At 41.4% G+C, this 13,854-nt stretch overlaps 1 protein-coding gene across 7 annotated transcripts in view; it reads left to right on the forward strand.

Annotated features, from left to right (window-relative positions):
* The window catches only part of Dgki (diacylglycerol kinase iota), a 449,800-nt gene that overhangs the window by 417,143 nt on the left and 18,803 nt on the right, over nucleotides 1-13,854 (forward strand). For all 7 annotated transcript variants that reach the window (XM_029478766.2, XM_085840737.1, XM_029478767.2 and 4 more), the window contains 2 exons: nucleotides 6,104-6,141; nucleotides 9,502-9,622. In XM_029478766.2, the coding sequence (XP_029334626.2) occupies nucleotides 6,104-6,141; nucleotides 9,502-9,622 (159 nt within the window). The remainder of the gene's footprint in view (nucleotides 1-6,103; nucleotides 6,142-9,501; nucleotides 9,623-13,854) is intronic.

Below are 13,854 nucleotides of genomic sequence, written 5' to 3' on the forward strand. Positions count from 1 at the left end.
GTGGCTGTCCATACCATTAAGCGTGTATTAGATTACCTTTGCCATGTTTGATGATTATACTAAATCCCATCTCTGCAAGCTAAGCTTTCACAGTTTGTTGCTCATGCATCATGGCTGGCTGCTCGCAAACAGAAAAACTGGACAGAGTGTTTCTCAATACAGGAAAAGCTCTGTGGAGAAATCTCTCTAGAGATGTAGACTCCTGGTGCCGACTAAAAACAGGGAAAGCCTGAAAATGTACCTTACTAGACTGAACAAGCCCTGAGCCTAACCTTTATGTTGGGTCTGTTCATCATGTAGTGTTTCCCTTTATAGAAATAGACACTGAGCTTAAAACTCCATATTATCTTTACTGTTTAACATGTCTTTTGTTTTAGTTTGGTGGCATCACAGTCTAAGTAGAAGAAACCAACCAGATCATTATGGTGAAAAGCACTTGACCTTAGGAGAGAGGAGGGCAGAAAATAACCGAAGCGGAAACTCATCTGCACCTTTGATCTTTTGCTCACAGCCGTGTGGCGTGAGGGATGTCAGTTCCTGTCCTAAGCAGTTTGTTTTACATCTGTGAAGTCAGAGTTAGGTTACAAAGTCAGGTAGGGGATGTAGAAAGTGTCTCCTGACTAGCAAGTCGGGATCCTTGCTCTAAACAGGAAAGTGTTAGCTTCAAAAGTAGAACTATCCAAATCCGTGATTATGACTCGGTCAGTCAGCCAACTTTTCTTTGAGATTTCCACACATCATTCTTTGTTCACACTTTTTCCTTTCGGTTTTTTTCTACAACCCTTTTAAGCATCTGAGCAGTTGTTACCATGAGGAAATGGGAATGAGCTAGGTGACTGTATGTGACACTGAAAACTGAACAGTCAGACATTACATATTAGTTTTTTAAAAGTCTTCATGCGTGGAGGGTTTTGCTCTTGTTTCATGTATTATATAAAGTCCTTTTGTCTGGTTTATTAAGAACTGCATCACAAGTTGGGAGATGGCTCAGAAGTTCAGAATATTTGCTGTTTTTCCAAAAGAACCAGGTTTTGTTCCCAGCACCTAGGTTGGGTGTTTCATAGCCACTTGTAACTCCAGTTATGGGGCACCTAATATTCTCTTCTGGACTATGCACCGTGCTCATGTGCACATATCAACACACACACACACACAAGTAAAAGTAAAACTATAAAAGAATTACAAGGATATTACATATGTGTCTTTGCTGCATTGTTTATACTTTTTCTTCCTATTCTTGTTGGCATAACAGGATTCACAACTTAAATTTTTCTTTTGGAAGTAACCATACACCAAATTCTTGGGTTATAATTGTCCTTTTTCTAAGATGTTTTTCTCCATGTCCAGGTTGAAAACAAGAGTAAGCCACTGTATTCTATAAACTAGATTCTCTGATCCTAAGTTTATTTCTGTTGTAGCTTCCTTCTCTTGCTTTGGTAAAATACTTTGACCAAAAGTAGCAGATTCAACTTATCACACATAAAAATGTTTTCCACTGCTTTACTATCTCACTATGTTTATATAATTTATCTTTCCAGGAAACTTAATCATCTACTCAGTAGCCTTTGTGATGTATTAAAAATTGAAGCCACCTTTGCCTCTGGAAATTTGAGGCATTCATTTTATTATGAGGGATCTTTGTGAAAACCAAAAAGAAAATGGAGTTCAAGAAATAAGGAATAATGCTGTAATCATAGCAGCTCATTATTTTGTTTTTAAACTTGATCTTCCACAAGGTTATTACCTAGACTTGAATATTAATGGTCTTGGGCTGTCTTTATGCAGAAAAGATCTTAAGCAACAGTGTTCATAAGGAAGGACATTAATCAGGAGAGAGAAGGGAGCCTTGTTTCTAATAATGTTTGCATAATAGCTACCCTTGGGTGTGTTACTTGGCTTAAAAATAAATATCCATGCTTTCTGTATCCAACACAATGAGAATTATTTGTGGTTATAATTCTGTTATACAATCTTCTATGTATTTATGGGGATATCAAACTGAGGAGCTGCAGGAAACTCGCAGAAACAAATAGCATCACTCAGGAGTGATGTAGGGTAGAAGTTGTAGAACTTGAAAGGGATTCTACCTGGAGGATGTGTGGCAAAGGATCTAATAGCAATTCATAACTCATTTCAGAAGGGAAGAAGCAGGCGGGTCTGCTGAAGGACATTCAGGTTCTCCTCTGATCTGATTTTAACTCTCCAGGTGCTCTTTACCCCCATAAGAAACAATACAGGAATCTAACCTTGACTTACAGACACTTGCTTCACTGGGCTGTGAAGCCACAGTACAGTGATGTTTGGCTATCCTCCACACAGAGCTCTTTGTAGCTTCTCTCAAGCACTGTTTCCAAGTTCCATGCTTTCATTCAGATTCTTCCCTCATGTTACAAGACCTTCCCAAACCTTCCTTGCCGGTTAATTGTACTTAGTAGGCATAGGTTGGTTTAAATGCCCCATCCTCTTATCAGTGGGTACATATCATATGAGTTCTTTTGTTATTGGATTAGCCCAGAAACTTAGAATACCCAAGATACAAGATACAATTTGCATAACACATGGAGCTCACTCAAGAAGAACAAAGACCAAAGTGTGGACACTTTGCCCCTTCTTAGAATTGGGAACAAAACACCCATGGAAGGAGTTACAGAGACAAAGTTTGGAGCTGAGACAAAAGGATGGACCATCTAGAGACTGCCATACCTGGGGATCCATCCCATAATCAGCATCCAAACGCTGACACCATAGCATACACAAGCAAGATTTTGCTGAAAGGACCCTGATATAGCTGTCTCGTGTGAGGCTATGCCAGTGCCTGGCAAACACAGAAGTGGATGCTCACAGTCAGCTATTGGATGGAATACATGGCCCCCAATGGAGGAGCTAGAGAAAGTACCCAAGGAGCTAAAGGGGTCTGCAACCCTATAGGTGGAACAACAATATGAACTAACCAGTACCCCCAGAGCTCGTGTCTCTAGCTGCATATGTATCAGAAGATGGCCTAGCCGGCCATCATTGGGAAGAAAGGCCCCTTGGTCTTGCAAACTTTATATGCCTCAGTAAGGGGAACGCCAGGGCCAAGAAGTGGGAGTGGGTGGGTAGGGGAGGTGGGGGGGAGGGTCTGGGGGACTTTTGGGATATCATTTGAAATGTAAATGAAGAAAATACCTAATTAAAAAAAAATAAATTAAAACAAAAAAGCCGCATCCTCCACAAAACCTTCATGGGCTGTGCCCTGGGTTTTGTTTGTTTGTTTTTTGTTTGTTTGTTTTTGTTTCCTTGATTCATTGTGTGCATGTGCCAAGTTTGATTTTTTCATAAATGTTTTAAATAATGACCTCATCTCCTTGCAGATTTCTCCACATCCTCCCACTTTTTATGAGCACTTTCATTTGTTCCATACTGAACAAATTCCATATGGTCTTGAAAACATAAGCCATGCTGCTGTTTGATCTTCTGAGTGTGTTCTACAAGACTCTGTGTGAACAGTTCGTTCTTGCAGTTTCATCTGCCTTATTTCTTGTCAAGATGGTCCGTGCAGCCAAGGGAACATTCTATAGTGTGACAATCCAAACCTATTTGTTCCTCCAAACTGAAATTGCTAACTGTTTTTCCCATCCCCACTTCTCTGTGATCTGTTAAAGAGTTTCTGTCCTGAAGGAAAATACCTCCTCATGGCTCCTTGATCTGTCCTTCACATCTGAATATGTTGTTTTAGCAGAGCCGCACATGTTCAGCTCCCCTTGACAAGGGAAGTTGTCAAGGGAAGGCAAAGATTACCCTGGGCAGACATTGCCTTTTGAATGATCAGTGTGTGTGTGTGTGTGTGTGTGTGTGCATGTGTGCAGGCTTAGGAGTGCTGAAAACTCTCCCTTCTATTTACAAAGCCTTTTAAAAACTTCAACCCTGAGATGAGCATTACAGCTGAGAACATTCTTTGCCAAGGAGGAGAAAAAAATAGCTTAAAATATTCATGTCCAACAAATCTCACAGAATTATGCCCCGATCCATCACCCTTTCCACAGCACCACAGACTTAGCCCCCAGTATCTCCTTTACCTTCTGTGGATGTCATGGTGCCTCGTAGGGCTCTTTCCACATCGAGTTCAGTGCAGTAGTGAACAGAGCCCTAGACTTAGGTTTATGGTGCTGGCAGACCATGATAAGCCCTGGGTGTCAAGGGCCACTTCACTCCCAGTGTCATGATCCTTATTTATTAAACAGTGAGGGACACCCAGGGTTTTCATCGGTTCTTTGGACATATTAATTCCTTTACTATAGCGCACATATTTCTCCACTTCTTATTTATTTTTAATAAAATCGTTTTTTAAAAAATGCTCTGCATGCTATGATGCATTTCTGTCACCTCCATCTTTCTCATCTTCCTCCCTAGTAATCCATTTCCATAGCCACGTCCTTTCGCTTGGCTTTGCAGCTCACTGACTTGTCCTTCTGCTTTTTTCATTTGGCTCTATGATCTGATAGCCTCTGTGTTTTGCAGAGGGAGACTGGGTTCGTTACAGATGCATCAAAACCAAGTGCACATTGCTTATAGCGTCTTAGAGAAGGGAACGTTCCCCCCCTCCCTTTTCTGTTCTACACAGTTTCCCCTCCTTCTTTTGCCTCCTCCTTCCTCCCATGTTCAAGCAGCCATACTCTTCTCTGCAGGTGTTCAAGGTTTCTGGTTAATAGATGGTGCTCAGCCCAGCAACACTGACTCTATACTGGACTCTATATCAGAACTCTCAAATGTGCAATGGGAAGCCTTGAGAGTCAAGTGGCAACTAGGATCTCTCTCTCTCTCTCTCTCTCTCTCTCTCTCTCTCTCTCTCTCTCTCTCTCTCTCTCTGTGTGTGTGTGTGTGTGTGTGTGTGTGTGTGTGTGTGTGTGTGTGTGTGTGTTTAAGGTGTCCGGAGGTCAACCTTAAATTTGGTTCTTTAGGAGCCATGCACCTAGTTTTTGAGACAGGATACTTCACTGGGTCCTGGGGCTTCCAGGGTAGAGTAGGCTTGCAGGATAAGATCCAGGAATCTGCTTGTATCCCCTCCCTGTACTAGAACCTCATGCTCATGCCGCCATGTCTGACTTTTGTGGGTCTTGCTGATCAGACTCCATTCCTCAAGCCTGCACTTTCACAGAGGAGCTGCAGTTCCAGCTCTGTACTCCTCCTGTTTTTGATCTGTGTTCCTAGACTTTAATTTAATCAAGTTGGGGCATTACTCAAATAAGAACAAAATAGTCCTTTGCAAAATAAAACTTAAACATTTTTTTTCTCTAAGAGTTGTGATTTGAAAGGCTGAGTCCATTGTCTGAATAGTTTCCAAATTGGCATAGCTCCTTTTCTAAAGGCACCACTTCTACCACACCGCAGGTAGCTCTCCCTTTAGGAACCATGATTGTCTTTAGATTGCTTCCGTCATTTAACATTTTTTTAAAATTTATTTTCTATATACTACATGCATAAGCCATTAGAAACTTTAATTTTCTCTTATAAGTAACTTAGGTTACACGAGACTCTTAGTCATATTTCCATCACGGGCACTTATTAATTTAAGGCCAGGCATGTGATTATCCTCCACAGAATACAACTGAAGTACCGGCTTCCTCTTCTTTCTCAGTCCTCTTAATATCTGTGGCAGTGAGTATTTCCCACTACAATATTCACAATCAAAATGGCCAGAGATATCTCAGTCTCTGGGGAACATAGTACAGGAAAGAAAGGAGAAACCATAGTGTTAACCCTTTCAGCTCGTCCTCAGGGTCTAGACTTCCTCTTTTGCAATTGTGGCAACTGAGGCTCATGGGGTTAAATGGTTTCTCCAGTGTTCCACACCTCTTAAAGTGGGAGCTAAGATTTTAATCTAGCGTGACTCCAGATTTCGCATTATCTTTGCAGTACCAGGATGAGAGGGGGCTTGAGAAAGTGTTAGAATCATGTGTACGGCCAGTGCTTGTGTAAGGAAGGGCTTGAAGAAGGGAATTTCTTGTGTTTGACAATGGCTTTGTCCCAGTAGAAGTTACTTCAGATCATGGAGCCATTCATGTGTAGCTTCTCAGTGAGAGGGTCTTCTACTAACGAGACGTCTCTCTTTTGTCTTTCTCAGCAATTTTGCAGGCAGTCCTCACTGGTGACCTTATGAAGGTAAGCTACCCTGCTACCAACATGTTGGGGGTCCTTTAAGACTCTTAATTCAAAATCACACCTCATTGAATTTTCATGATCCTGTCTATAAACTACTATGGAGAAAAAGGAGGCAAGATCTGCTTTTGAGAAATGAGTAGTGAGAATGAGCACTCACCACCCTGCTTCTAACAGCAAAGGAGTATGGTAGATTCCCTGAACTTGCCTTTGGTTACTAAAAAAAAAAAAAAAAAAAAAAAGACTGTATTTTCCCAGGATACAATGCATGAGTGCCTAGAATTCTGCTCCCTAAGACTCATATTTGAAGGATTTGAGGGCTTCTTCTTTAGATGTGTACGGGATGAATACATACATAAGAAATGCCTGGGTAATACCCAGAAGTGCATGTGCCAGCGAGAGCTTGCACCTGTTGGTATAGTAGTCTGCTTCAGAATTCACAGCCAACTGGGAAAAGGCTGTGTAGTCCATTTTGGGTATTTCAGCTTGTGCTTATATTTTCTGGTGGATTTAGTTCACAAGGAATTAGATGTTAACACTAAAGCTAGATCGCCTGATTTCAGATGTGGCCTTTGTCATTCTCTCTATTTGAATGTTTTATACCATTAGTGCATTTTCTCGATACTTTAATTTCTTTATCCATGAAATGGGATCATAGTATTATTTCTTTCTTGGTTTATCATAGGACTGGATGTGACCATAAGATAAGACTGCCAATACTATTCATGTTGCATAGGAAAGTGCTTAAAATGCTAGCTGGTTTAGTTTTGCTATATAGTACTAAACTGTTTTCTTCTTCTAGCAATATAGTTGATAAAAATATTTGCCATAATGTAGTCTGTAAAATATTCTAAAAGATCTAACTATTCTTCAGTTATTTGTGTTAGGGGTCATGACTGCCTACACGTTTTCATGTACCGAACTCCAACAATGCTGGTGTGCTGTACAATGATGCTGGCTGCCTCTGAATGGGGGATGTACATTTCCTATCATGAACATACAGTACAGTACAGTACAGGCCAAGAACCCAAAGGCCATAAAAGGAAGCTGAGAATTACTTTTTCTCTTCTCTTTTCTCCATTTTATACTTTTCCCCTTTCCTTTTTCTCTTCTTTCCCCTTCTCTGCTCACTTCTCCCTTCTCCTCCCTTCTTTCCATTTTAAAATACATCTCTTTGATAAACCAGAGAGTGCTTGCTCTACACTTTCAGTACATCACTAACAGAAAGTATAGAAAATGAAAATTGCCTCTGTATTGGCCAATTACAGTCTCAGTCATAAGATTCTGACCATGCTGCCAGTAGAGTACCACTGTAGTGTCCCAGGGCACTGTTAGCCAGAAGAGAATCCTCATCTCTAAACAGGACCCCTGGGAGTTCACGGTCATTCCCACTCAGTGGGCTAGCCAGTGGCAGTAGACAACTCTGAAAGGAGTTACCTTGGATTCTGTGGAAAGCAAGAATGACTGCTGCCCTTGAACACTTCTAATTCAGTTGTAATGTGAAGCTCTTTCCATGTGCTTTTATTCTAGGTAAACAACTCCACAGATACTGGAGTGTATTGCTATTCATTTAAGAATATTTTACAAAGAATTGCTTAAAATGCTAGACAGTACTGTATCTAGTTGGTTATCTTGGTAAAATCTACATTATAATTATTCCCTAACTTTTTGAACTTTTGAAGGGAACTTTTTGAATAATGTTTTATATACTATGAGATGAGATACAATCAGTGAAGAACTTCCTTTTTCAGTGTCTATCTATCTATCTATCTATCATTTATCTATATATGATAAATGGAGATCTAATATATCTACATATAGATATATAGAGATATAGCTTTCATCTCATTTTTCCTTTAATTGTGTAGAATGCACACTCCATATTTAATATTAAACAGGCTCTGCATGAGAGAGATAAAAAGGTGTTAGATGGGATAGAGAGGGAGGGAGGGGGTGGGACAAGACGGTAGAAGAGACTCCAGGAGCTCCCATATGGTGAGGCTACATAACATATAATGTATCGATGGGCTGACTTTTAGTCATAGTGTGACCTTCCCAAAAGGCACATTCAGAAAAGCTGATGCCTGCTCGGTCCGGCTACATCCACATTGCCATTCTCATCGGATCTTCCTACAAAGCAACAGTATTGCTACATGATGTTGTAGCTGAACACAGAGGATTCTCCTATGCCTCCTCCCATTCCTGTCTTTCCCTCAGAGTGTGGCAATATAGATTCCTTTAGCTCCTGTGCTTCCAGTTCCTCTGATCAGCTGTTCTTCTTGGTTGAATTTCTAGCTACTTTCCCTTGGCTCTTTCCAGAACTCTGCTTTTCCCCCTAGCACCCCTCTGTTAACTTTAAATTGTCTCTCTTTACAATCAACACTTTTGTTCTTCCTATGGAATTTAAAGGCCACTGAAGCTGGTGGCTGAGTCATACTATTGTTGCTTTTGTGTTAGTTTTTCTTGAGACCTGCTCTGTTGGTAGATTTGTCTTCAAATAATCTACAAGGAACTTCATTCACCAAGGCTCCTCTTATGCTGGCATTCCACAGTTTGGAGAATGGTGACACATTTGCATTTTGTAATATTCCATACTTCACAAATTCTGTCTGTATCTTCACATGTCCACTTTACTCTCTGGTGGCTGAATCCTTGGCCTTTCCTACTGGCTGTTCTCATACAGAAAGAATGGCATTCACATCATTTTTTTGGTTCTCCTTAATTCACGATAATCTCTAGCCATATTGTGTATGCATGGCCTGATTCTCAGAAAGTATCAGGATGGAACAGGAACTCTCCCTTTGAGTATATGTGCATTAACGTGTGTGCACACACACACACACACACACACACACACACACATATATATATATATATATATATATATATATATATATATATATATATATATATGCATGAATGCTGTGCACAGGAGAATGAAGCATTTGTGTTCATGCCATATCAGAGAACAACAAAAGACACAGGAAAGGAGCCTAGAGGCTCAGAGCCAAGTTCTTCCTGCTGCAACAAATGCTGGGCAAACCTCAGGAAATATTAGTTTTCTTCTGAGAGTCTGGGGCTCAGGAGACGGGGGTGGGGGTGGGGGGGGGAGGGGGTAGAAAGCCAAGCATTTATATTTGCTGGAGCTATTTGATGCAAACGGACCCTTTCCAGAGTTACATGGGGCTAGCCATCCATGTGAGTGATGGAGGGATGGTACTTCATCCATTTAGCTCTTCTCTGTGTCCTCCAAGGCTAAAAACATTGTGGTTTACTAAGTGGCTTTTTTTTTATGTGACCTTGGAGCTTGGTCCCTGTTCTGGGTGCTGCTGATATTCTTTCCCTGTGTCCCTTTTTTTTCAGCTCATGGAGAGCTATAAGAATGGAGGGAGCTTACTAATTCAGGGACCAGGGCACTGTTCTCTCCTTCACTACGCAGCTAAGACCGGCAATGGGGACATTGTGAAGTACATCCTTGACCACGGTGAGTAGCAGGTCTCCAAGGATCGCCGGGAAATTCTAGATAGCACCATGTGTACTTACACTCAAAGAGGTCTTCCCAACACAACACTCACCCATTGTTTCTCTGACACTCGTTGGCACAGGTAAGCCATCTTAACCAAGCAATTAAAATAAATAATTTTTATATCCAGGTTTATAAAGGGGAAGAATTCAATTTAAAATTTAAAAGCTTTTAAAAATGTGTTAATTGCTGGGTACTGTAGTGAATGCCTTCAATCTCAGCACCCAGCAGGCAGAGTCAAGTGGATTACTGTGAGTTTGAGGATACCCTGGCCTTCTTAGTGAGTTCTATGCCAGCCAAGGCTATATGTTAAGACCCTGTCTCAGACATAAGTAACTAGAATAAGGTTAAATTATTTTTTAAAATTTATATCTTCGTTTATTTTTATTGTATTAATGTTTTTGTCTGAATGTATGCCTGTTTTACCATGTATGTGTGTGGTCCCTATGGAGGTCAAAATAGAAAATCAGATTCCTTGGTACAGGAATTAGAGATGGCTATCAGCTACTATGTGGGTGCTGGGATTTGAACCCTTGTCTTCTGCAAGAGAAGTCAGTGCTTTTAACCATTGAGCCATCTTTCCGGTCCCTATTTTAATTTAATTTATTTTATTTTATTTAAATTTTAATTAACAAAGTAAGGCCAGGCATAGTTGTCTTGATTTTGTGGAGCTTTTTATAAATCGTTTGAACTCAGCTGGGTCATCTCTATTTGTGGTCGATTCTTCTGCGGATCCCTGTGTTTGTCCTACCCAGCTTTTCTAGTTTCTTAGCTTTTGTTGTTCGATTCACCTTTGTGTTTTTCCCAACTCACACTTCAATCTCCTGACAAATGCCTGCTGCTGCTATGTGCCATGTGGCCAGCCAACCTCACCTCCTAGAATGTGGACTAACTGGGTTTCCAGTTTGGTCTTAGATCATTCCCAAGATGGGAGCGACTGGCTTAGCATCTGCCTTCAGAAGCCCTTTGGAAATATAAAGGAACGCCACTCAAGTTCTCATGTTTATAATGTGACTAGAAGTGGAAAAGACCAAGGGTGTTGGGTGGAAGGGGGAAAGTACTCACTTAGAAATTTTTAAGAGTGAATAAATGAAAGAGACTGTGAATAAATGTTGAGACCCAGGTCCTCGGAAAGCCTAGGTGACCCTCTTGGGTCATTGATGTTGAGCCCGCTTACTTTGCACAGCCACTGTTCTTACCTGCCAAGCCATCTCTCCCGCTATTGACGCTTACTGCCTCTGCACAGACATATAGGCTGCAGACGGTGAGCACATTCATGTGCACTCTTATCCCTTTGCTTCTCCTTTTATGCACCTGGGGACACATGCATCCTTCCACTTAATCCTTCCCTCATTCATTCATTCATTCATTCATTCATTCATTCATTGTTTCAGTGAATCTATGTGGAGTACCTAACAGGAACTTTTTCCTAGAGGCTGATACTCAAATATACACTCAGAGGAAAATGGATTCAACATTTTCAAGCATTAGCAGGCTGGGAAGAAAAAAAAAAAACAATAATTAGGTGTACAAATAAACTCAACATAGTTGAATGTGGATGTTTGGAATCCAACTCTAAAGCTACATACAGATAACGCAGATACCATTTATCAAGGTCCTAGAATGAGGTTGGCTGGGTAATTTTCCAACGGATTCTCTATCAAGGAGATCAAATTCTAGTTAAATCTGAAATAGGCTAAGCAAAAATACAAGATGGAGGCACCGCTTCACTGTCTTGTCCTGTCACATTCTGACTGTACCCAGCCTTTACTGACCATGGATCTGAGGAACTGCTGGGCTCTTCCAAGGTACCTAAGTCATCTTCTGTGTGTTTCTTTGAGTTAGCCCTCAGCTCACAGCATGCTTCCTGCTTCGGGCTCCACTCTCCTTTGTCCCTTCATCGGATGCTTAGGGAGAGAAGTGTGATCTGCAGTTAGGAGGACACCTTCTGATCCAGATCCCTGGGAGATGAGTTATCTCAAGCACCAGCAATCCCTGTCCTTCAGAGGCTCCTTTAAGATGGCCGCAGCTATGAGCTCTGAGTGGGCTGGCTGTGTGGTGTGTTCTGAGAAAGCCATAGGAGGCATCTTCCTTTGGACTTCTCTCTGACATGCAAAACACTGCTTTCTTCTATTGAAAAAGCAAAAGCTGGAATCCAGGCATTTCAAGGCCTGAAAGCAAATAAGGAGGAGCCCGAGGGGGAACAATTCCAGAGACAGGGCAGAGGCTGTGGATCCAGGGATTCCAGCAGAGACTCTCTTAGTGGTTCCTGCCTTTCAGCTCCTTTCAACCATCATTTTTATTGGCTGCCTCCCCCAGTTCACCCCTCCAGGACTTTTGTGTGCTTTTCTTCCTTTACTACCCAGTATTCTAGTCCTTTGTTTTTATTCTCCATGTGCCCACCCTGCTGCCCCCTGCTGTTTCGCCAGATAGAAACCCCACTCACGCGTTTCCTCTTTATTTCAATAGGATATTTTGTCTTCTCTCTTTTTCTGACTTCAGTCTTTCTTTTCTGTTTTTTTACCACCCTCCCCTCCCCACCCCACCCCACCCCCCTTTTTTTTTTTTTTTTTTTTTTTTGCTTCTGGTCCCAGAGAAAGGACTCCCATCCCGCTGAGACAGGATGACAGTGCTGTTAGCATTCCCAGTGCCTGCTCCCTCCACATCTGTGCAGCCTTTGTCCTGTGGCAGGGGAGGATTTGGAATGGTCTGTTGGCAGCATCAGGGAGACTCATGGGAAATGAGGTCCTGGGAGGGAGTCTGTTGGGCAATGGAAGAAAGAGCAGAGAGGATTTGGATGCATCGGTAGGAGGCAAATTAACGAATGCGTGCTATAAAAGGCCAACATATAATGCATATACACTGCAGATGATAAAGTCATGTGAACAGGATGTGGGGTGGCTGAGTGAGAGTTCACAGATGTAGTGCAGAGTAGCAGGACTTTAAACGTTTCTGTAGTGTGTGTGTGTGTGTGTGTGTGTGTGTGTGTGTGTGTGTGTATCTGTTACGGCTTGAATATATATAGTGTTCTTCACAGGCTCATGCATTTTTTCACATGTATGAGCACGTGGATCCCCAGCTGGTAGTGGTATTTTGAGCAGTTGTGAACCTTAGGAGGCAGAAAGGATAGGTGGGGTTTGATGAAGAAAGGCCAGCCAGTGCTCCCTCATAGAGGAATTTCACCCTAGTCCTTCAAAAAAGACTTCACACTTATCTTCTGGTGCAGAATACCTGTGAGATTAAAAACAAAAGAAAAGAACAAACAAAACAAAACAAAAGCCAACTAGAAGGGACAGAGCTGGAAGGATTCTCTGTCAGTTACTTTTCTGATGCTGTGATGAAAACCATGACAAGGCAATTTATAGAAGAATGGGTTATTGGGCTTACAGTTCTAGGTTAGAGCCCATCCTAGAAGTGAAATGCCATCACTTGGGCAGGCATGGCAGTTGGGGCATGGTGCTGAGAACTCATGTCCTCAACTGCAAGCATGAGGCAGAGAGAACAAACTGAAGGAGCTGGGGGCTTTGTGAACCTCCAATCTGCCCTCAGTGATGCACTTTCTCCAGCAAATATGCAACATCTAAGCCTCCCCAAATAACATCACCAACTGGTGACCAAGTATGAACATGCCTGAGACTGAGAGCACCTTATCATTTCTACCACCACAGAGGCCTTTGGATAAGTAGAAAACTGTGAATTATCTGTTGATAGTTTAATGTTCTTATTTCAGATTCCCTGGAGGAAAGCTCATAGAGCGTCCATAGTGGGGATGTGTGTGTGTGAATAATATAGATATAGATATTATAGATATTATAGATATTATAGATATTATAGATGTTATAGATATATAATAAATTCCAAGTCCAGCTCTCAACCATTGATATACATTGGAAAACTATAATTCTATTTATGTTTTATCATTTTTTTCCTCTGAGACTCAGATTAACAACAAGAACAAAAAGTAGGTGCTATTTTTAAAATGCATTTTATCTTTCAAAAGAAAGTTGGTGTGGATTTCATTGATTAATTTTATCTTTTTTGGCCATCCATTCTTGGAGCTGCACATCAAGATTACTAAATAGGTCAGTCAGCACAGTGTTAAAGCATAGCTCCCCACAGGTCTGTGAGGTACAAACCAGGTGGAATGAAGGCCTGCATTCAGGTGTTTTTGCCATAGACTCCTCTGCAGTTGT

The sequence above is a fragment of the Mus caroli genome, unplaced genomic scaffold (genome assembly GCF_978045245.1).
Source record: "Mus caroli unplaced genomic scaffold, Mus_caroli_1 scaffold_7, whole genome shotgun sequence".
In the NCBI taxonomy this organism is placed as follows: domain Eukaryota; kingdom Metazoa; phylum Chordata; class Mammalia; order Rodentia; family Muridae; genus Mus; species Mus caroli.